The 25,803-nt window shown below is 39.2% G+C and overlaps 1 protein-coding gene across 1 annotated transcript in view; it reads left to right on the plus strand.

The window, feature by feature from the left end:
* LOC136831345 (kinesin-like protein KIF14) overlaps positions 1 to 25,803 on the plus strand; it is a 563,293-nt gene that overhangs the window by 497,158 nt on the left and 40,332 nt on the right. The window contains 1 exon segment of the mRNA XM_067091651.1: positions 15,226 to 15,340. Coding sequence (XP_066947752.1) covers positions 15,226 to 15,340 — 115 coding nt within the window.

A 25,803-nucleotide genomic window follows, 5' to 3' on the forward strand; every position in this document is an offset into this window, starting at 1 on the left:
TTTGAAAATTAGTAAATAATTTTTTTATCATAAAAAAACAGGTTTTGACGTAGGAAAAACCTATTTTTGGTAGTCGCTGTTGAGTCCTCAAAGGAGTTACCCCCCATGGTGTGCCAGTGCTCCCATGGTGACTAGACTAGTATCAAAGAAATATTTTTCTAGCCTGGTCTTGTAGCCGGGTATTGTGTCGTAATGAAAACACTATGACACGTGATAGAGTATAATGGACTCAAAGATAAGAGGGCATTTTCCCTTATCTTCAGCGAAGCTGAACCCAGTTTTTCCTACGTCAAAACTGCAAGAAGTGACTATTGCACATGCGCGTCTGCCATCTTGTTTTACGACCGGGCAGGCAAAAGGACCATCTCCATTACTCTCTGCTGGTCAATGTAGGATTATCCCTTGCCCAAATCCCATGTCTTTTGTCAGGGAAGTGGGAGGGTTTTGAGGACTCAACAGCAACTACCAAAAATAGGTTTTTCCTACATCAAAACCTGTTTTTTGATAGCGTAGTCACTGTCTCATCCTCAAAGGAGCTTTACCAAAGAAATTGACAGGTGACAAAAGGCTTAAGCTCTTAAAATTTAAATTCCAAACAACCCAAAGAAAAAACATTTATGGTCCAAGGTCAAGCCACAAGTTTCAAGCCCCATTCCTTATTCCAAAAAACCTTTTGGGGTTTTGGAAACAAGAAATGAGAAACTAAACAAGAACTTGCACTTTTAGGGTGAAGTTCTGTAGTGACTTACCTAAGTATGCTGGGTGTGGTTGCAGTCTTTTCGTATCTTTCCCAGCAATAGTCAGCATACTCACCTGTTAGGAAGACCCCTGGTTTTCTGCTGTAGAGCCTATGGGGTCGGGACTAACCATTCCATCTACTGACATGCAGTGCAGACGAATTTGTTCGAGCTCATGGCAGTAATGTTTTAAGAACACTGTCTCTGATGCCCACCCTGTACTTTCAGAGGCTTTTCAAAGGAGACATTTCTGAAGAAGGCCAATGATGTACTTACTTTCCTTATGTCATGTGACGTGGGAAAGGAGTGTGGGTTTGCTTTTTTGATTAGGGACACTAAAATTATTCTTAGCCCTTGTAGAGAGAGTGGTTTATTAGGTGCTAGGGTGTAGGAAAATCGGACCTTCTGGGATGTTTGCCGTGACCTCTAGGTAACCCTTAAGTGCTTGAACTGGGCATAATGTTTTGTCTGCTAAATTAAGTTTCCTTATAAGAATAGGAGATTTCCTTTTTAAAGGATCCTCATTCTTGGCCAGGAATGATGGGCCTGGGGACAATAATAAATGATTATCAACAGTTTGTGTGATATATCGTCCCCGTCGAAGAGAGCCCAGTTCACTAATACGAGCCCCTGGAGCTAATGCAATTAGGAAGATCGCTTTTTGTAGTTTGAGAGTTGCGGTTGTATTGGATCCACTGAACTGAGGAGTAGATAGAAGTCCAAGTACCTTGTTCAGGGACCAAGTAATTGGGAGTCTTTCGGGAGCAGGTCTTTATAGAGCAAAAGACCGTAGAAGGGAAGTAACGACTTCTATGCTGGAGTCAATCCCGAATCCATAAAGCAAGGGTTCTGATAATGCTGTCTTGTATGACATGATTGTTGTAACTGCAAGGCGTTTGTCTTCAAAAAGATATATCATAAAATTTAAAAGTGTTTCTATAGAAATTTCAACTGGGCTCTCAGTATGGATATAATCTAACCATATCTTCCATACAGACTGGTATTGTCGGACAGATGACGTCTGTAACTTTTGCACTAGGTACCTGGCAATGTTGGGTGAGTAGTTTTCACGGTAGATAATGTTTAAAAAATCCGCATGTGAAGGTCTCGGCTCAGAAAGGAGGATGCGTAAATAATTTTCCCTCCTACTTTCTGGGATAGTACAGCGGACGACAGTGGAATTGATCTTTTCGCCCGCTGTTGAAGCGATAGGAACCAATGTCTGTTTGGCTAGTTTGGGGCTATTAAGTAAGCTGTTCCTTTGAAGGTTAGGAGTTTGCTCAGAACCTTCGAAATCTGGGACAATGGCGGAAAAAGATATATCGTCTTCCAATTGTTCCAGTCTTGTAGGAAGGCATCTCTTGCTATTGCTTGATTGTCCAAGTTCGGAGATACATATACTGGAAGTTTGTGGTTCTCGTATGTGGCGAACAGGTCCATTTCCGGTTGTGGAAGCATGTTGGCTATTGTTTGGAAAGAGTGGTTGTCCAACATCCACTCCGTTGAGGCTGTCTTTTCCTCGATAGAGAGTCTGCTATTACATTGAGAGACCCTGTGAGGTGAATTGCAGACAGGTGCCACTTCTTTACTTGTGCCATCTGAAGAATGGCAAGCATTACCATGTTGAGAGGAGGTGAACGTGATCCCGATCTCTTGATGCAGGACACTGCAGTCGTGTTGTCTAGGACCAACAGAATGTGTGTCTCTTCTGGAGGTTTGAGTTTTTTGAGAGACAAAAACGCGGCCATCAGTTCCAGGAAATTGATATGACATTTCCTCAGAGAAACTGACCACCTGACGATCCTCCCAATGTCCTCCCCAACCTGTCAATGAGGCATCTGTGTGTATTGTCACTCTTACAGATGGAGGAGTCAGGGTGACCTGTTTCGCCAGAGATTCCTTCCTGGTCCAAGGCCGAAGTATCTCCCGACTTTTTGATTCTTTTGGTGAGATCTGTCTCGCAGCTTTTGTCTTGCGTGTGACAGCCAAAATTTGTTCATGTTTTTCAATTGCAATCTGAGTATTGGATCTATTATGGATGCAAATTGCAGTAGACCCATCATGCGTTCTAATTGCTGTCTTGAAATTCTGGGCTGGTCTAGGAACCTTTTGAGGTCTTTCCTTATCCTGCTCTGAGTTTTGATGGGGAGAGACAACAGGCCCTGAAGAGTATCCCAACACAGTCCCAACCACTGAAAACGTCTGCTGGGTGTGAGACGGGATTTTTCCCAATTTATTAGGAAACCTTTTGACTGGAGTCTGTTGATCACTGCTCTTAAGTTTTTTAGGCATTCTTTTCTTGTGGCCCCCCAGATTAACCAGTCATCTAGGTAAGATATTAGTTTTATTCTTTCCTTCCTGAGTTCCAGGACGATTACCGTTGCTAGTTTTGTAAAAATTCTTGGGGCAATGTTTAGTCCAAAGGGCATGACTTTGAACCTGTAAGTCTCTTTCCCTATCCAGAACCCTAGGAAGGGGCGAAAGGGAGCGGCAATAGGGACGTGCCAGTATGCATCTTTCAGATCTATAGAAACTGTCCAACTCCTTTTTGGAATGACTGAACGTACTTGGGCAATGGTAGTCATCTGAAACTTTTGGCAAAGAATGTGCTTGTTCAATGTTGATAGGTCGAGGATCACTCTTTTTTCGGAGGAATCCTTTTTGGGAACACTGAAGAGACGTGCCTGGTGGCGAATATACTTGTATGTTTCTCTATGGCACCTTTTAATAGGGCCTCCTGCACGTAATCTTCTAGAGAGGGATTTGATGCTTGAAAGAACCCCTTTAAAGGAGGGGGAGGGTGGGACCATTTCCACCCCAGTCCGTTGAGAACAATGCTGTGTCCCCAAGAGAAGACTTCCATTCTTTGTGGTGTCTTTGGAGTCGACACCCGACCAAACAATTCCTATTGATATCCTCCTCTTCCTCTACCTTTTCCTTTGATGGGCATTCCAGGCGTTGCTTTTCCTTTTCTTTTGTATGATGGTTTTTGGACCTTATGAAAAGGATGTCCTTGCTTATGTGGCTGTTGCTGTACTTTTGAAGGAGGTTGTCCTTTCTGGCTACTTACCTGTTTGTGAGGAAAAGATTTGGAGGTGATTGCAGGCTTATATGATTTTTGACCAAAACGAGCCTTTTTGAGCTGGGTAAAGGGAAATTCTGGGTTTTTGTTTCCCAATTTCTCCTTTTCCCAGAAGAGCATACACAGTACAATTTTGTTGTCGTGCTTGCTTGTTGACTTGTGTTACCACAGCATCCTCAAACAGGTCCCTACAGAAGGGATTAGACTGTAATAAGGCCGTTACATTAGGAAGTGACTTGTTGGAGCCCTCCAATGTTTCCATTCGCGCTTTTAAGCGCCAGTCTAAAAAGTCGTAGAGTGCTTCCCATAGGGTTCTCATGAGACTTTTAGCCACAGCAGTAAAATATGTCCTGGTGTCCTCTGGAAGCCTTTTGGTGGCAGCTTCTAGCAAGGTGGAAGAGGTCAAGATACTGAGGAGAAGAGTCCTAGCACGGAATTCTGACGAAGCTGTCTCATCTGAGATTCTTCTCATAGGAGTCCCAAATTGTTTAGTAGCAACATCCAAGGGGAGCTTTTCCCTTTCGAAAGGGAGCTGAAGTGTTGCCCACTCCTTGGTGGAATTTTTCGAAACCGGGAGGACTGTGACAAATGGTTTTAGTTCTGCCAATGGCTCCCATTTTCTAGTTACTACATAATTCTGGAAGTTTGTCTTCACATGATTAATTATTTTAAAAGTTAAGGGACAGAAGGCTGGAGGTACTTGGTGAGCTAATTGAGTTTTATTCATGATGGGAGTATAGATCCACCTACCATTGATCTGGTAAAGGGCATCATCAACAGCTTTTAATTGTGTGTTACCACATAATAGAACTGTTTCCTTTTGAGGTTTCTCCATGTCCGGTAACGGTGGAATCAGGCGCCACTCCGTATTAGGGAATGCTGCCTTGTCTCCAAACTCCACATGAACAACTTCAATCATGGTTTTTCTCTCGTTAATGAGATACTTACCATCAGGAGAGAAAATGCACATTGAAGCGTCTCGCCAAGGATTGATAGGATCATCAATAGAGGAGAATGTTGGAGCCCCTGTTGTTTCCACTCTCCCTTTTCGATTGCAGGATGAAGTACTTATACACTTTGGAGTGTACATCACTGACTCTATTTCTTTAATTTCCTGTTCGGAATCATGCAAAATGCCCATTATGTACTGCCGTTCTGTGGCAAGGGCATCTTTGATGTTGCTCATAATTTCCTTGCGGAACTGGTCAAATACTGCAAACTGTTTATCCCTTTTGGGTGAGCTTGCATATTCTGACTGAGCATCTTCAGCCGAAGTGTGACTGCCTGTAGCCCAGGGAGTAGAAGTCCTGGGTGAGTTACTATACCCCTCTGAATATGTAGTCATTTCACTTGGGGTTAACTGAATCCTTGTATCCCTTTTGTGGGAAGGATCCTGATCACCTTCTGAAATATGCATGGGGGATTGAATTCCTTCTGGAAAGTTTCTGCCCCGATAAGCTTAAGGTAGTGTCCCTGGTCCTTCTGGGTTCAGCAAGGACATTTCGGTAGCAATATCAATTTCATCTAAGTGATGATCACCTCCAAGAGGAACTTCCTCCATTTTCTCCGCAGGGTTTGCCTGGGAGGTCCTGGGGACTGATGTTATTGGGTTTTGGCCCGAATATGGATCCTCTGAGAACGGGTTAAGTATATGCTGCCGAAGATCTGCCGGAAAGATATAATCTCCCCCTTCCTCTCCCTTGCTGAACCCTAGGACCCATCGAGACAGCCTGAAACGAGCTGTTTCGTCCTTGAAACTTGCTGCCAAGAGCACACTGCAAACTTCGCACATATCTGGCGACCAGGCAAATTTGTCCTGATTTTTGCAAGGACTATGCTCGTGGCAGGTGGAATGGGCCGTACCCACTGGCAAAAAGCGAACCGAGCAATTTGCTACAGAACACTTGAGATGAGGGTCCTGCATAGTAGTGGCCCTGTAGTGAAAGAACCAAGTTGTTATTAGAAACTAATTTAGAATAAATAGTTTTTGAAAGAACAGACACTTTGTAAAAAAACTTTGTGCCATTAATATATTACATCTTACAGGTTAATTTGGTTACCATGCGTAAATGTAATACGCTACAAAATATGCTAGTTAACAAACTGTTGTAGATTTTAGGTTGACTGCCAGCATATAGGGCTGCATTACTTAAGCTGTTAGTCCTTTTGCAATGGCTTATGTGAAATTTTAATTACTGTCATGCCATAAGGACTATTCTATAAACTAATCTGTTTAACAGCTAAACCAAGCTACTGTTTTAAATGGCTTAGTTTAATAGTTCAAGTATAATCTACTTTAATCTAAGCATAGATCTCTTAGAAGAATCTCGCTTAACCCATTCTAGGTCGTTTCTTATTCTAGGTTTAATTAAGAACCTAAGGATATATATACAAGCTTTACCATAAAATTAATTTTCTTATTGGTTGTTTTGTTTCGTGCAGCTGAGACTACATTTCTGTCTGATACTCAACTGCGCTGTTACTAAATTAACAATCGGAACGTTCCCTTGAGGGGTTTCCAGTAAATCTGGTTAGGCTATTGTCTGTTCTAAGAATTTATATCACCTGTAATGATATAGGCTTCATAAGATCTTACTAATGTTATTGACCCTTGAATACTGTTTATATGCACTACTGGGCTTATTCTTTCTTAGCCTAGTTAGGGTATTAGCTAATCCCGACTTTTACAGATGACAAATATATAGGCTATATAAACTTAGCAATTTGCTAATGAGTCAGCACAGTTAGGCTACTATGTTTGTCTAGCCCAGGTTGACAACTTCCTTGATTGTATCCAATCCTTGGTTATTTGGTCTATGATATCATATAGTAGGCCAATAATGTAAACTCTTATAGTCAGGTTATCACTTACTCTAATCTAGGATACTGCCTAATCTGGGCTAATTATTTCACAAGGGTATGGTTACATAAAACACAAATGCCTTAGTATGTAGCCTTGAGGCTAGGCTACTATCTCATCTTGCATAGGTTACTATTTTCATCTGGTTCTAGATTATCATCTAGTAGATTACTAACTAGTAGTGATTGTCCAATAATGGGGTGTTTTTGTAAGTTTAACTTAAACTAATATAGCTACTGCCTAGTCCTAGATTATATGGATCATACGCAAGTTCCGCGGTTATACCGAAGGGAAAATGTTTAGTTTCCTGTTTACCGAATTCTAGGATCCTTGTTGTAAACTGGGCTGCTGCCTAGTTCCGTAAAAGAATATGTTTTAAAAGGTTCTTACTTACCTTAAATTGGGTTAATCTCTACCCCAGAATATTTAAATCACCTTTAGGATATGTAATCCTAGGATATAGGCTATGGACAACATCTACTACATTAACATTATTCTGACTGAATTTGTTAGGCTACCATCTCTGTAGGCTACCGCCTAGGCTATTGTGGTTTATCTAAAATAATACTAAATTGTGGAACATTTCATTGGTTACACATTATAAACTGAATGATCAAAACATCAAATTTTTAAAATTTTCGCAACTAACAGAGATCATGAGAGGGCACCGGCCATGTGCTCTGAAGACACCGACCATGTGCTCCTAAAACAAAGTTCAGTTTTCAGGAATCTTTACAGAAAAGGCATTTGTTCCACAGTTAAAACTAACAATTTTTAAAACTCGAGTTTAAAAATAAGCACTTAACTTTCGTGTTTGGATGTTTCCATAATACTTGCTGCTTTACACTCTTGAAAACAGTAAGGAGCACTGACGGGTGAAGCGTATCACTTGCGCTAGAAGAGGGTAATGGAGATGATCTTGAAGTACTGTAATTCTAAAACATATCCATCCACTCCAAGATTCTAAAGTTTATAGATAAGTGCTTTGTACTTTACTAAATTGAAAGCAGCACTAAAATCTATCTGAATTACTCTGCACTCAAAACCCTTATCAAGGTTCCTCTGTAAGTGGCAGGTCAAGTCTAAAAGAGCATCGCAGGTACCTAGTTGCTTTCTATTTGTATATTGACTATCAGCTAACATTCGTATAGAATTAACATACTTATATAGTGGCTTAAAAATAAGTTTTTCAGTAATTTTGGAGAGCACAGGGAGAATAGAGATTGGCCTGTAGTTACTGCAGCCTGCTGATATGCCACTTTTTGGAACAGGCACTGCATTACTAAGCTTGTGCTCATCTGCAAAGATACTGTGTCAACATAAAAATCTATAGAATGTACTAAGCTTGGGAGACAACACGCTAGAAACTTTTTTAAAAAACCAAAGGAAGAAACCACCAGGGTCTTCTCCACCCCAGCTATCAAGATTATCCAGAATTTTCTTAACATCCCTAGAGCGAAATGCAAATTTTGTAAGAAGTGGTTCAGGATGACAAGTATCAGGGAAAGGTACTGTACATCCTCAGCTGATAGCTTAGCTTCAAAAGCTTGATGAAGCAGTTCAGCCTTTTCCCTAGGGCTAGTAACCAATCTGCCATCATCTGTTATATTAGTAGTGGTGGAATGGAAGACGAGCATGACCCAAAAATAGATGATGCCAATTTGGTCCACCACAGATGAGGCTGAGTAATTCCTTCAAGTTTCCTCTTCAAGGAATTAGTGTAATTTCTCTCTGCTGTATGGTAAGTTCTATTCGCAGCACAGGAAGACTCAACAAAAATGGTGTAATTTTCATTTGAACCATTTTGTCTCCATGCATTGAGTTTGGTCTGTTGGTTATGGTAGGCTCGTCTACATGTATCATCAAACCATGGCTGGTCATTTGTCCTAAATTTGATGACCTTTTTAGGGACATATCTAATTAAAATAGCCATCAGCATTTCATTTAACTTCTTCTTGGGATCAGGATCAAATATAGCAATTGAAATATTAAGTGCCTGACAAGCTTCAACAGTGCGATCCCAGTTGGCTCTGGATTTCAACCAGACTGTTTTTCCAATAGGGGAATTAGGAATACATACACAGTACGGATTGACAAGTATGTCCATCTCCATGGTGCAATGATCAGAAGTGCCTGTATATTCACAGACCTTGGACTTGACAATAGTTGGAACATCGTGAATATGAGGTCTAATCTATTACCAGAAATGTGTGTGGGTTCCTCACTTAGCTGGACAAAATTGAAGGATGCACAGAACTCAAGACCAGACTTGCCATGTTAATATATGGAATTTTGAATTTAGCCACTCACTGTGTTGTGCATTACAGTCTCCACAAATAACAAATGAAGCTTTTGAATCCAGTGACTAAGCCATACTAATCCTTTCCAAAAGACAGTCACATATAGAGTCATCAATATTTTGGTTGCGGTAAACAGCAAATGCATAAACATTGTAGAACTTGCTGAAAATTTTAAAACAGAACTTCATGGCAGCTACACTCCAAATTTTTCTGACACTAAATAGTGTAGTGTATACTGTACAGCCATCCTAGCACTTGTGGGATGTTACAAAGATAAATAAAACTGGAGCCATCAAGCTCCCAGGATTAAAAACTCAACCTTTGACTTCTTACTACTTACAAGAGTCTCAGATAAAAACATCAAGTCGTAGTTACGGGGACAACTCTGGATATCAAGAAAATTTTACCTTAAGCCCCGAATATTTGAGTAAAGTACCTTGCAATTTTTCTTACTGTAATGAGTAACAGGCCCTGGGTTCAGCTCATTGTCTCCCAGAGAATTAAAATTACAGTAACAGCATAAAATCAGTATCAAAGCTAATAGTAACATTTTAAAAATCAACAGAACAATAAACAACAATACCATTAGCAACAACAGTATTTACATTATTTACAAAAATTCTGTTGAGAGTATAAATAACCATGTCATCGAAGAAAGTGCCAGAAGCAACTTGTTGACAAGGTGGGGCTGGCACATTTTGTAAGGCAAAAGAAATCCACCAGGCTTGCCACAACAACCAGAGGAGGACAGTCAGGATGGATTTAGAAATGAAACACTCAGAAGGAAAAGATAAGGTAAAGACCAAGGCACTTTCCTGATAATCCATCAAGCAACTTTTGCTTTTTCATCAATCTGTCCTACACACTTTTCAAAAAAACAGGAGAGTGAAAGAAAAAATGAATAAATACCTGATTGTACCCTCAGGCAAGGGAACCCAAACCCAAGACCATGGAAGGCCATGGTACAATGGCTATGGCACAGTCCAAGGTTAAAAAAGAAGGTTTGTATTCAGAGTAGCCTTCTCTTAGAAGGGTTGACTACCAAAGCTAGAGAGTCCCTTCTACCCACTGGTTTGATTTTGGAGTATCCTTCTCCTAAGAGAGTTGCCTGCCAAGGCTACAGAGTCTCTTCTACCCAAACTCCTGTAGGCAGGAAGTCACACCCTGAAGTGAATGTTGCTAAGAGAAGCCACATGAACCCACAAAAGTGATTGAAGACCTGAGCACCATCCTTAAAATATGTTACAAAGTGTATTCTGTAATTTAAAAAATGTTGGAATTGCTGTATGAACAGAGGAGGGTGACAAGTTGGATTAAGTTGCATGGCTCATAACTATCTTCCATGAGCCAGCCCCTGAAGGAATAAAGGAGAATTTGGTTAAATGATGAAAACTCATTTTTAAGCTGTCTCTGTGAGTTATAGGTTGCAATAGGAGTATGGAAGAAGGAAACTACTGTACATTTTTCTGGCAGAACTGTGGCAATGTGTTTCCATCTCTTTCTGAGGAGAGTCCACATTTGGGTCAATACCCCAAAAGCAGTGGATTATAGGAACTCCCGCTTCAACTCCGATCGAGACAGAGTTTTTTTTTGGGAGAGTTTACTGATACATCTGACATGAGGTGGGTATAGCTACTGAAATTTCCCTTCCATATCTGGAAGATCTAGAGAACAGTCTTCTGTTTTACAAGAGACAGATACTTCAACTGAGAATCTTGCCTTTCCCATGCAGCAATCATGTATTGCGGGGACCGTGATAGGGTCCACCCAACCCCATCTAAAGTGTCTGTGTCCTAGACTCCTCTTCTGCCAGGCAGTGGTGATATGACTGCCTTGGCTCATTCATTCCATGCAAGCTTCCCTGATAGGAAAATTCTGCTTACTGTACTTTCTGTACTGCCAGGCAGTGATGACACAACTGCCTTGGCTCATCAGTTCAAGCAGGCAGGCTTCCATGATAGGAAATTCTACTTGCTGTAATTTCTATACTGCCAGGCAGTGGTTATACGACTGCCTTGGCTCAATCATTTCACGCAGGCTTCCCTGATAGGAAATTCCACTTGCTGTACTTTTTATACTGCCAGGCAGTGGTGATACGACTGTCTTGGCTTATCAGTTCATGCAGGCTTCCCTGATGGAAAAATTCTGCTTGCAATACTTTCAGAATTCCAAGAGGAAATAATGAACAGTATCAAGGATGACCCAAAGAGAGTGTAACTCCTTTGAGGACTCACTTGCTACTGAGCATCAGCATATCAGAGATGCTATCTATGATTCCCAAGAGGAGTTCAGGTCTGTCCTGGATATGGAATCAGGTGTGATATGTAAAAATTTCTCATTCTTTAAACTAGAGGATTGAGATGCTGCACAGTCTTCCCAGGCAGAGATAGGTTCCCCACCAAAAATTGTAGGTCATGGGAACAAGAAAATAAAAATCCTAAGCCCAAAAAGAAGTTTAATCATTTATCTAGTTGAGACCAGGTCGGACAATAAAACCTCAAATCAGAATGTAGTAAGGGCACCAATATCCGCCCCTGAGAATGATACTGATAATCCTTGGTGAGACACCTCAGTGTGCATCCTTTTACCTGATGGGAAATATCTAATTAATGGAAGGAAAACTGTTTGAGTTGAGCGTATAGAATTTCAGGACAGAGCAGCCCTTCCCAATACTGAATGGCACTTGGTCTCTCCTTCAATAGGAATTCAGAAACTGTTGAAGGAAACGGTTATCCTACATAATAATATAGCAGTGAAAGCCAAATAGAAGCAACCATATTAATGAAAGCCATAAAAGTAACCTTTCTCTAGTTTAATGGAAAATGTAGTACAACAACAATTTTAGAGAACCAATAACATCTCTGGGAGGCATCAACCTTCTGTCTCTTCACTTTTGAAACAGTCATTCATTGTGAAGACATAATTTCAGAATTGTGTGATGACTGGGAAACGAGAGTTTATGGCAGAAATAAAGCCATTTGCCACCACCATCCCAGTGTCTGATAGTGCTACAAAGGAATGAGCAATATCTTTCCTCCCGTATGAGAGGAAAAAAAGTTAAGTATACCTTAGTTTTACCAGACCACTGAGCTGATTAACAGCTCTCCTAGGGTTGGCCCAAAGGATTAGACATATTTTACGTGGCTAAGAACCTATTGGTTACCTAGCAACGGGACCTACAGCTTATTGTGGAATCCGAACCACATTATAGCGAGAAATGAATTTCTACCACCAGAAGTAAATTTCTCTAATTCTTCATTAGCCGGCTGGAGACTTGAACTCGGGCCTTGCAAGTGCTAGCCGACAACTCTACTGACTCGCCCAACGAGGAACTATGAGAGGAAAAAGCTCCCATGGACATGGCTACCTAGTAATTTGGGAACCCTATGAGAAAAATCTCAGAAAAGCCATGGCTGAATTTTATGCATAGCTCCAGCAATGAAAGAGCTTCCAAAGTCTTCCAGAACAATGGTTACTGAAGTAGCTGAAACTCTTATGTGGACCTCATTGGGAGCACACTACAACTCTGGAGTGTCGCATTAAGGCTTGAAAGGAAGCATAGGTGGGCTCCAACATTTTGCTCCATTATTGCTTTCTTCCCCTATCTGTTGGGACCCTTTTTGAAGAGTCTGTTGTTGCACAACTCACTGAATGAGCCAGACAACAGAATTGCACAATATAATACTGTTCTTGAAAAAGGGGAATCTGGGAAGAATACCTTTGAGAGTTTCCTCTTCCTTAGCCTAAGAAAGCTTGGTGTGGGTCACTACTAAAGGACCCCTCCAACAACAGAAGAAAGGACGACAATAACATCAGCACCCTTTTCAAAGTGGACAAGACATTCCCACTATGGGAAAGAAAAATCAACTCCCGGACTGCATATTACAATGAAGGGAAGAGGTGGCGCCCCATGGACTTAAATGATTGGGGTTGTCTTCTGTAGCATAATATGCAGTGGAAGTCCTCCTCTTGTGGGACACAGTGCTGTACTGTATAATTTTCAATGCGCTAGGGTAGAGATGGCCTCACCCTCCCCTCTTTTTAAGTAGTTTTTTAAAAAAACCAGACCTTTTAAAAGGGGCCATAGAGAAAGACAGTTTTATTTGTCACCACCCTTCAACGTCCCCAAGAAGCATTCCTCTGAACGAAGGGTGATCCTTGACCCATCAAATTTAAACAAACATAAATTTCTGTATATACTGTACCTATTTTAGGGAACTCAGGAATGAAGAATTTGAACTGATGCCCTACCTAGATGATTGGCTGATCTGGGGAGCCACCAGAGAAGAGTGCTAACAAAACCTGAGAGTGGCCGACAGACTCCAGTCTAAAGGTTTCTTGATAGGAACAAGTCCCACCTTACATCCAGCAAACTTCTTCTGAGGCTGGAAGTATGTTGGGCTACTCTTTGCAGACAGCTGTCTCTTCCCAAAGCACTCAAACCAGAATAAGGAGGGACCTAGAAGATTCCATTCATAGCCCAGGCTTTTCCAGATGATAATTGGAACGAAGTCTGGGCCTGTTACAGTTTGGGTCCATGGTAGATCTAATGCTGAGATCGTGAATGTAGGATTTAAACTGAGTCTGGCTCTCACATGCCAGGAAAAAAGGCTTTGTGATCGACTTTATCTGAGATTGGAAAGATACTCTGTCCATGGACCTGGAAGGGGTCTATAGCAAACAGGCCTACCTAACTCTACTGTTTGTATGGCTGCCTCCTTGACAGGTTGGTGAGGCCATTGGGAGGATTGTCAGTTATGGGGGAGATGGTCACCTGTTCTGGGGGAGTGTCATATTGGCTTCTTGGGGCTATTTGGTTTCTTTCCATCTTAGAAAATTGAAACCTCCAAAAGGGACCCACATTTTGTTGGTCTTAGACAATATGACTGCAGTGTCTTATATCAAGAGGTTAGGTTCATGCTGAGCCCCTCTCAAGCCAGTAATTACCACCATGCTTCCACAGTCCGGAAGTGGATAGGTTTGCCACATGCGAGAACCATCAACTTCCAGCATATGTCTCTGAACCTGGACATTCAGGCAATAGCAAGAGGTGCATTCCTACAAGACTGGAACAAATGGAGGACGATATACCTTTTTCCTTCATTGTCCCAGATTTCGAAAGCTTTGAATGATCTACTAGCTTTTAATGGAACCACCTGTCTAGTAGCCCTGAATTAGCCAAACAGTCATTGGTTCCTTATTTCTTCAACAACAGGCAAAAGAATAGATTCCACTGCTGTCCGTTGTTCTATCCCAAGCAGGAGGAGGGAAGTTGTGTAGTCCTCCTTTCTGAGCCGTGACCTTCACATGGAATTTTAAATCTAGTCTATCGAGAAGATTTTTTACCTGATATTGCTAGGTACCTAGTGCAAAAACTTACCAACTTCATCTATGCAACATACCAGTTTGTATGGGAAATGTGGTTAGATTACCCCCACACTGAGAGCCCAATTGAAATCTGTGAAGATAGTTTTGCATTTTATCTTTTGAGGTAAGCCACCTTCAAACCACAAAGAATAATACATATTGTTTATTGGTTCGTGTATTGTTTCGTGTTCTTTATTGCCAAATCCTATTGATATCTGGAATAAAGAAAATGGCTAATAACCTGTGACTATACCTCAGACCAGAAATTAATCTTGGTTTTGTTGGGATTTATTTATTAGGAGCTAAGCCATTTTGTCACCTGTCAGTTTCTTTTGTAAGCTCCTTTGAGGATGAACAGTGGGTACACTATCAAAAAACAGGTTTTGATGTAGGAAAAACCTATTTTTGGTAGCTGCTGTGAATCCTCAAACCCACCCACTTTCCCTAACGAAAAGGTTTGGGACTAGGGTGAACATTTATCTTGCACAGACCTGGTGTGTAATGAAGATAGCTGACTTACGCTGTTGTCACATCCGTGTGAGTGAGATGTAGTGAGAAGATAGAGCCCTCCTGTCCTGAGTCCATTATATTCTATCACTGTGCCAACAAGCACTATTCTATTTTTCCTACTTCAAAACTTGTTTTAGAAAAATGGCAAATTATATTTTTAGATTTATGATTACAAAGTAAAACTTGTTTATTATGTATAACAGCAGCCTGTTACACACATGAATAGGGTTATAGACATTTCAGTCTAATATTACTTCAATAATCTTGATTCCAATAACAGTGTGCTCTTTTCCAGTTGGCATTTGTGTCAGAAAGAACTATTACAAGAAATTTTGGTATTGTAAATATTGCTTTTTTTTTTTTTTGCAGGTGGCCCATTGTGTGTGAATTATACAGAAGGAGTAAGGTGTGGTCTAGAGTCATTACTTTTGAAATCTGTTGATTCAGCAATGCATTCTGCCATCATACTGTCTAACTGTAAAAGGTAAACAAATTTTTTTAGCATTCCATTTTTTAGGTAGTTTGTTTTCTTGTGGCACTGTCCATCATTGTTGCTTCAGTCTTGACAAACAAATGGAATAAAAAAAAAGATAATTTGCATATACACAATCGAAACTACAAACCATTTGTAAATGAAGCTTTCACTTCATCAAAAATTGTAAATACTAAGATCTTTTAAAAAGACATACTTGATTCATCAGAGAAGATATGCTAATACTGATTTTTGATGGCGTAGTCTTTTGCTTTGTTCGCAGAGTCTACCAGAACTCCATAGAGACCAAACTAATGTCAAAGATTTTTAGCTGGTCTTGCGGCTGGGTATTATGTTGTAGTGATAAACACTGTAACACATGATGGAGTATGTAATGGACTCAAAGATAAGGGGGCACTTTCCCAAATCTTTACAGTGAGGCTGTATACCCAGGTTCTTCCATCGCCAAAACCTCCTTAGAAGAAGTGATTAATGCACATGCGCAATCCACCATATTGTTAACAACAGACCTGTGCGGAGACCAAAAAGCATTACTCTTTGTTGGTCAACGCCGTAAGGTTTATTTTTACCGGTGCTCCGAAAAAATTAAACTTTTTTCTCCGATTTCATGAGTGAGGGTCATGGAAACATCTAAGATAGCAAGATAATTGCCTAATATTAAGTTCCAGTTAAAGTTTTAGTTTTAAACTTTTGGAATTTATAATTAATTTCTGTGTGAAAGCCAGAACCCAGCGTTTCTTGCCAACACATGGTCGGTGTTGACTCATCGTTGATTGCTAGTTTTGTAAAGCACAAATTGTTTTAAAGAATTTGTCATTCTGACTAAATGTTTCAGTTAAAAGAAATGTTCCACAACTTATCATTAATATAGAAAATCCTTTCAGATTATACGATGCCTGCAATAATCTAGGCAGTAAAATGAGAATAATTTAGACTAGATTAATAGTGGATGTTGTTTGTTGCCTATAACCTAGGATTACATATCCTTAAGTGGCCTAGCTTAGAACAAGGACCCTGGGAAAAATAAATCATTAGCCTAGAGGTAAGGCTAAATATTAGTAAAGATTTTTCCTTTTATATAAGCCTGTATAATTAACCCTTTAACGCATGAAGCCCTATTTACAAAAACGTCTCCCGTATGCCGGCGGCGTTCGGTGAGTTAGTGCCAAAGCGGAAAAAAAGTTTTTTTAAAAATCACAGCACGCTTAGTTTTTAAGATTAAGAGTTCATTTTTGGCTCATTTTTTTGTCATTGCCTGAAGTTTAGTATGCAACCATCAGAAATGAAAAAAATATCATTATCATATATAAATATTGGAATATATGACAGCAAAAAAAAAACTTGTATATAATTGTATACAAATCGTGCTGTAAGCAAAACGGTTAAAGCTAATGAGTTAATTTTGTTTAGTTGTATTGTACACTAAATTGCGATGATTTTGGTATATAACAAATTTTAAAACGATCAAAGCAACACAGAGAAAATATTATCACAAAATGATGCATGAATTCGTAACGCAGCTGGACGTAAAAAATGTTTTTTAAAAAAATTCACCATAAATCGAAATATTGTGCTAGAGACTTCCCGTTTGTTGAAAAATGAAGCTAATTGATTGAATATTACTAGACTGTAAGTGTTTTAGCTTACAATTGCAGTTTTCGACCATTTCGGTCGCGTTAAAGTTGACCGAAAGTCGAATTTTTTCAATTTATCGTGATTTATATGGAAATATTTCAAAACTGATAAAAGCTACAACCATGAGTTTTTTTGTTGTATTGTACATGAAATTGTGCACATTTTCATGTATAAAACTTTATGTAACGACTAATATAAAGCGGTGCAAATATTACGACAACGAGACGAAAGAATTTCTGACATGTTCGGCCGAGTTACGCGCAGGCGTAAGGAAAATGTTTTTTAAAACTTCACCATAAATAGAAATATTGTGCTAGAGACTTCCAATTTGTTGCAAAATGAAGTTAAACGATTGAATATTACTATAATGTAAGAGTTTTAGCTTACAATTGCGTTTTTTTACCATTTCGGTCGAGTTAAAGTTGACCGAAGGTTGAAATTTTGGCAGTTATCATGATTTATGGGAAAATATTTCAAAACTGATAAAAGCTACAACCATGAGCTATTTTCTGTTGTATTCTACATGAAATTGCGCACATTTTCATATATAAAAGTTTATGTAACGACTAATGTAAAACGATGCAAACATTACGACAACGTGGCGAAAGAATTTCTGAGATGTTGGCCGAGTTAGTTAGCGCATGAGCGTAAGGAAAAAATTTTTTTTTTTTTCAGAAATTCACCATAAATCAAAATATTGTGCTAGAGACTTCCAGTTTGTTGCAAAATGAAGGTACATGATTGAATATTACTAGAATGTAAGAGTTTAGCTTATAATTGCCTTTTTTACCATTTTGGTCGCGTTAAAGTTGACCAAAGCTTGAAATTTTGGCAGTTATCGTGATTTATATGAAAATATTTCAAAACTGATAAAAGCTACAACCATGAGTTATTTTTTGTTGTATTCTACATGAAATTGTGCACATTTCCATATATAAAACTTTATGTAACGACTAATATAAAACAGTGCAAACATTACGACAACGTGTGAAAGAATTTTCTGCGCGGACGTAAAGGCAAAAGTTTTTTCAAAAATTCACCATAAATCAAAATATTGTGCTAGAGACTTCCAATTGGTTGCAAAATGAAGGTAAATGATTGAATATTCTTGAATATAAGAGTTTTAGCTTACAATTGCGTTTTTTGACCATTTCGGTAGAGTCAGATTTGACCGAAGGTTGAAATTTTGGCAGTTATCGTGGTTTATATGAAAATATTTCCAAATTGATAAAAGCTACAACCATGGGTTGTATTTTGCTGTATTGTACATGAAATTGCACACATTTTCATATATAAAACTCTATGTAACGGCTAATATAGAACAGTGCAAAAATTACGACAAAATGACGAAAGAATTTATGAAATTTTCGGCTGAGTTACCGCCCGTGCGTAAGAAAAAAGTTTTTTAAAAAAATTCACCATAAATCGAAATATTGTGCAAGAGACTTCCAATTTGTTGCAAAATGAAGGTACATGATTGAATATTACTAGAATGTAAGAGTTTTAGCTTACAATTGCATTTTTCAACCATTTGGTCGAGTCAAAGTTGACCGAAGGTTGAAATTTTTTGTAGTCGACGTCACGGTACGTCCACTTGGCACCCAACAGACAATTTTAGTCGACGTATGATAAGTCCAATAGGCGTTTAAGGGTTAAGCATGATCTAAATAATCCAGGACTGGGCAGTGCCTTAATTAAGTGATAACATTTTATGAAACATCCCTTTATTGGACTAAATCATTAGCCTAGACCATGTAACCTAGGGCTAGATGAAATAGTAATCTGAGCTGGATGAGATGGTAGCCTAGATTAAAGGCTACATACTAAGGTAATTGTGATTTTATGTAACCTGTACCCTTAAGTGTGAATTAAATAATCTGGATTAGGCAGTAGCCTAGATTAAAGTGATAGCCTAGCTATAAGGTTACACATTAGTGAGTTACTGTTTTATATAGTAGACCAAATATCTTAGGATTGGATATAAACAACAACCTGGGTTAGACAAAAATAGTAGCCTAACTATAAGGTTACATATTAGTAAGTTTCTGTTTTTATATAGCCTATACATTTAAGAGTGATCTAAATAATCTGGATTTGACAATACCCTGTACTAGGGTAAGAAAGAACATTTTAGGAAATGTCCTATTATTGGTCTAAGCAGTAGTTGAGAACAAATAAGCCTAGGGTTATATATAAACAGTATCCTAGGCTCAATAAAATAACCTAGTTTTTACAGCTCGGTAGATTATCTATAAGGCTACATACAAGTAGGGTCTTATGTAGCTCATATCCTTAAAGGTGATATAAACTTAGAACAGGCAATAGCCTAACCAGATTAGGTAGGAACCCTTTTTTAAGGGAATATCCTACTATTAGCCAAAACCAGCAGTGGCCTAATATCAGATAAAAGAGTAGTCTCGGCCACATAGAAGAGAAAAATAGATTATAAGAGGGTTCTTTTCCGTATAGTTTATATCCTTAGGTTTTAAATAAGCCTAGAATAGGTTAAGCGAGAACCTTCTAAGAAATCCTTTATTCTTAGCTTAACATAAATTATACTAGAGGCATTAACCAAAGCCATATGAAACAGTAGCTTGGGTTAGTTAAACAAATTAGTTCATAGCAGTTAGTCTGAATGACATGACAATTATTAGAATTAAAATTTCACATCGCTATTGCAAAAGGACTAACAGTGTACAGGCAGTCCCCAGTTATCGGCGATCTGGTTTTACGGCGCTTGTCTAACAATGAAAATTGGCAGTTTTTGGCACTGAAAATCACTGATTTCTGCTTGTCGGCACTGATACATACCTAACAGAGGTGCCGAAAGTCAGTGATTTTTGGTGCTTTTCAGCGCCGAAAATTGCCGATTTTTGGTTAACAGCGATTTTCGGTTATCGTCACGTTGTAAGAACTGAACCCCTGTCGATAACCGGGGACTACCTGTATAGTAATACAGCCATATACGGGTGTCAAAACTAACCTAAACATTAGGGGATTTAAATTAACAGATATTTAAGAAAATGTACTACAACTACACACTTCTAATCAAGTTAACCTGTAATATGGAAACTATATGAGGAACTACTGAAGTGTCCATCATTAAAAACAACTAATGCTAACTAGCTTCTAATAACAACTTGTTTTATATCACTACAGGGCCGCCATTATGCAGGACCCTGAGCTCAAGTGTTCTGTAGCAAATTTGCTTGTTTGCTTTTTGCCAGTGGCTATGGCCCATACCACCTACCACGAACATAGTCCTTGTAAAAAACAAGGAAAATTTGCTTGGTCGCCAGGTATATGCGAAATTTGTGGTATGCTCCTGGCAGCAAGGTTTAAGGATGAAACAGCTCGTTTTAAGCTGTCTCGATGAGGCCTATGGTTCAGTAGGGCTGAGGAAGGGGGGAATTTATATCTTTCTGGCAGAACTCCAGCAGCAGTTATTTAACCATTTCTCAGAACAAGATCTACATTTGGGCCAAAACCCAGTAACATCAGTCCCCCACGGAGAAAGTAGATGAATCTTTACATGGGGGTGAGATTCTTACTGGTGAACATGAAGTGGACATTGCCACTGAAATGGCCCTGCTGTACCCAGAAGGATCAGGGACAAATATTTTTGCAAGCCATGGGAGAAACCTTCCAGAAGGAATTCTATCCTCCATGCAGCTATCAATGCTGAAGAGGATCTTTCCCCCAAAAGGGATACTAGGATCTACCTAACTCTGACTGAAATGACTACATTTTCAGAGGGATATAGTAACTTACGCAGGACTTCTGCCCTTGATTAACAGGCAGTTACAGTTCAGTTGTTGAAGCTGGGTCAGATTGTGCAAGCTCCCCCAAAAGGGATACATAATTTGCAGCATTTGATCAATTCCGTAAGGAAATTATGAGTAACATCAAAGATGTTCTTACCACAGAATGGCAATATATAAGGGACATGATGCATGATTCTGTAAAGGGAATTAAGGAAATTAAGTCAGTCATGTATACCCCAAAGTGCAAAAGTACTGCATCCTGTAACAGAAAAGTGAGAGTGGATACAAATGCTGCCCAAACAAGGTCTTAATGTTAGAATTCCGACTGGAAACAACAAAATGGCCAGTTCGGAATACAAAACTTCAGATCAAAACATAATAGGGGCTCCAATACTCACCCCTGATGATACTGATAATCCTTGGCGAGACGTATCAGTATGCATTTTCCCTCATGATGGTAAGTATCTAATTAATGAGAGAAAAATTATGATCGAAGTTGTACATATAGAATTTAGAGACAGGGCAGCATTCCCTAATACAGAATGGTGCCTGGTACCACCTTCACCAGGCATGGAGAAACCACTAATAAAAATGGTTCTCTTACCTGTGTCTGTAGCATTAAAAGCTGTAGAAGTTCACACCATTTACTAGGTCAGTGAAAAATGGATATCTGCCTCCATTTTGAATAAGACCCAATTTGCTCACAAAGTAGCACCAGCCCTCTGTCCCTTCACTTTCAAAATTTTGTGAAGGCAGATTTTCAGAATTTTGTAGTGACTAAAAAATGAGAGACAATGACAGAATTAAAACCATTTGCCACGGTCATCCCAGAATGTGCAGTGTTACAACTCCCTTTTGAAATGAAAAAGCTCCCTTTAGATATATCTATGCTGCAGCTTGGGACCCCTATGAGAAGAATCCAGAGGGTACAGGCTCAGCAGAATTTCATGCTAGGATCCACCTCCTTAGTATTATAACCTCTACCACCTTGCTGGAAGTTGCCACCAAAAGGCTTCCAGAAGATTCCAGACCAGTTTTTGCTGTTGTGGTCAAAAGTCTTAATGAGAACCCTTTGGGAAGCACTCTATGACTTTCTAGAGTGGCGCATAAAAGCGCAATGGAAACATTGGAGGTCTCCAACAGATTACTTCCCAATGTAACTGTAACTTCATTATTACATTCTAACCCCTTCTGTAAGGACCTGTTTGAGGAGTCTGTTGTGGCTAAACTTAACGAACAAGCCCACCAACAGAATTGTACAGTGTACAGTCTTCTGGGAAAAAGGGAATTCAGGAAACAAAAATCCCGAAACTTCTGTTTACCCAACCCCAAAAGGCTCGCTATGATAAAAATCCTATAAGCCTTCAGTCACCCCAAAAATTTTCCTCATAGACAGGTAGGTGGTCAGAGGGGACAGCTCCCTACAAAGGGACAACAGGGACAACAGCAACAAGGAAATCCTTTTTCACAAGGTCCAAAGACCTTCTTATAAGGGAAAAGGAAAAGCAAGACCTGGAATGCCTATCAAGGGCAAAGGCAGAGGAAGAGGCAGATAACAGCAGGAATTGTATGGTCAGGGGTTGACTTTGATGACATCACAGGCAATGGAAGTCTTCCCCTTTGGGAGGACAGGAATATTTTCAAACAGGCTTGGGTGGAAATGGTCTGATCCCTCCCCATCCTTTAAAGGGGTTTTTCCAAAAACCAGACCTCTCTGGAAGATTACGTAAAGAAGGCCCTGTTAAAGGAAGCCATAGAGAAACATGATTATATTTACCACCAAGCATGTCTCTTCAGTGTCCCCAAAAAGGATTCCTCTGAACAAAGAGTGATCCTCAACCTATCAAAATTGAACAAGCACATTGTTTGCCAAAGGTTTTGGATAACTACTGTTGCCCAGGTGCATTCAATGACTCCAAAAGGGACTTGAACAGTTTCTATAGCTCTGAAGGATGCATATTGGCACGTACCTATTGCCGTTCCCTTCTGCCCCTTCCTAGGGTTCTGCGTAGGGAAAGATATGTACAGGTTTAAAGTCATGCCCTTTGGGCTAAATATTGCCCCAAGAATTTTTTTTTACAAAATTAGCAACGGTAGTTGTTCAAGAACTCAGACAAGAAGGAATACAACTAATAGCCTAGTCTGATTGCAACTAAAAATGGTAACAAATTCTGGCTATCACATGTAAGAAAAAAGATGCGAGACCAACCTCATCAAAAGATTAAAAAGGTTGGGGAGATACTTCAGCCTTGGACCTGGAAGGAATCTCTGGCGAAACAGCTCACCCTGACTTCTCTGTCTGTACCAGTGACAATACACACAGATTCCTCATTGACAGGTTGGGAGGATCAGCAGGTGGCAGGGAGGTAGTCAGCTACACTGAGGAATTCTTATATCAATTTCCTGGAGCTGATGGCTGTCTTTCTGTCTCTCAAAGAACTCAAACCTCCAGAAGAGAGACACATTTGGTTCGTTCTAGACAACATGACCAGTGTCCTGCATCAAGAGGTCAGGATCAGGTTCACTTCCTCTCAGGATGATGATTCTAGCCATCCTTTGAATGGCGCAAGCAAGGAAGTGGTACTTATTTGCAATTCACCTCACAGGGTCTCTCAACGTAATAGCAGACTCTCTATCAAGAAAACGACAGTCGCAACAGAGTGGATGTTGGACAACCACTCTTTTCAAACAATACCCAACATGCTTCCACAACCGGAAGTGGATCTGTTCGCCACATATGAGAATCACAAACTCCCAGTATGTGTCTCCGAACTTGGACAGTCAAGCAACAGCAAGAGATGCCTTCCTACAAGAGTGGAACAAATGGAGGATGATATACCTTTTTCCTCCATTGTCCCATTTCAAAGGTTTTGAGCAATCTTCTAACCTTCAAAGAAACAGTTTACTTAATAGCCCCAAATTGGCCAAGTAGGCAGTGGTTATTACTCTAACAATGGGTGAAGAGATCAATTCCACTACCATCCGATGTTCTATCCCAGACAGTAGAATGGAAAGTTGTCTATGCATCCTCCTATCTAAGCCAAGACCTTCACAAGTGGATTTATTTTTTTAGATATTGTTTACTGTGAAAATTACTCTCCCAGTATTGCTAGGTACCTAGTGCAAAAGCTACGGACATCGTCTATCAGACAGCACCAGTTTGTATGGAAGATATGGTTAGATTATATCCATACTGAGAGGTCCAGTTGAAATTTCTGTTTTTGAAAACAAATGCTTTGCTATTACAACAGTCATGGCATATAAGACAGCATTAACAGAATCCTTGCTTTATGGATTCGGAATTGACTCTAATATAGAACTTGTCACTTCCCTTCTCCAGTTTTTTGCACTACAAAGACCTGTTCCCGAAAGGCTTCCAATTACTTGGTCCCTGAACAAGGTGCTTAGACTTTTATCAGCCCCTCAGTTTAGCAGACCTAGTACAACCATAACTCACATGCTGCAAAAGGCGATCTTCTTGGTTGTGTTAGCTTGCTCGTCTTAGTGAACTGGGCTCTCTTAGACGGGGACGATACATCGCGCAAACAGCTTACCATCAGTTACTGTATTATTGTACTGTGGTCTAATCATGCGTAGCCAAGAATGAGAATCCTTTAAGAAGTAAATCTGTTTTAACCCTTAAACGCCGAGTCTCTATTTACAAAAGTGTCTGTCGTATGCCAACGGCGTTTGGGAGTTAGCGCCGAAGAGGAAAGAAAGTTTTTTTCAAAAAATCACAGCACGCTAGTTTTTAAGATTAAGAGTTCATTTTTGGCTCCTTTTTTTCTCATTGCCTGAAGTTTAGTATGCAACCATCAGAAATGAAAAAAAATATCATCATCATATATAAATATTGGAATATATGACAGCGCAAAAAAAAATTTCATATACAATTGTATACAAATCGCGCTGTGAGCAAAACGGTTAAAGCTAATGAGTTATTTTTTTTTTTTTCGTTGTATTGTACACTAAATTGCAATGATTTTGGTATATAACAAATTGTAAAACGATCAAAGCAACACAGAAAATATTATCACAAAATGATGCATGAATTTGTAACGTGCGGACGTAAAAACAAGTTTTTTCTAAAATTCACCATAAATCGAAATATTGTGCTAGAGGCTTCCGGTTTTTTGCAAAATGAAGGTAATTGATTGAATATTACTAGGCTGTAAGTGTTTTAGCTTAAAATTGCAGTTTTCGACCATTTCAGTCGAGTTAAAGTTGACCAAAGGTCGAATTTTTTCAATTTATTGTGATTTATATGAAATATTTCAAAACTGATAAAAGCTACAACCATGAGTTATTTTTTGTTGTATTCTACATGATATTGCACACATTTTCATGTATAACACTTTATGTAAGGCCTAATATAAAATGGTGCAAAAATTATGACAAGGTGACTAAAGAAATTTTGAGATTTTCAGCCGAGTTACATGCACAGAAGAAGTAGGAAAAAGTTTTTTTTAAATTCACCATAAATCGAAATATTGTACTAGAGACTTCCCGTTTATTGCAAAATGAAGGTAAATGATTGAATGTTACTAGAATGTAAGAGTTTTAGCTTACAATTGCGTTTTTTGACCATTTTGGTTGAGTCAAAGTTGACCGAAGGTTGAAATTTTGGCACTTATCATGATTTATATGAAAATATTTCAAAACTGATAAAAGCTACAACCATGAGTTATTTTTTGTTGTATTCTACATGAAATTGCGCACATTTTCATATGTAAAACTTTATGTAATAGCTAATATAAAACGGTGCAAACATTATGACGTGACGAAAGAATTTCTGAGATTTTTGGCCGAGTTACCACGCGCGGATGTAAAGAAAAAGTTTTTTTTTTAAGTTCACCATAAATCGAAATATTGTGCTAGAGACTTCCAATTTGTTGCAAAATGAAGGTAAATGATTGAATATTACTAGAATGTAAGCGTTTTAGCTTACAATTGCATTTTCCGACCATTTCGTTCGAGTCAAAGTTGACTGAAGGTTGAAATTTTGGCACTTATTGTGATTCATATGAAAATATTTTAAAACTGATAAAAGCTACA

This window comes from Macrobrachium rosenbergii, chromosome 48 (genome assembly GCF_040412425.1).
Source record: "Macrobrachium rosenbergii isolate ZJJX-2024 chromosome 48, ASM4041242v1, whole genome shotgun sequence".
NCBI lineage: Eukaryota > Metazoa > Arthropoda > Malacostraca > Decapoda > Palaemonidae > Macrobrachium > Macrobrachium rosenbergii.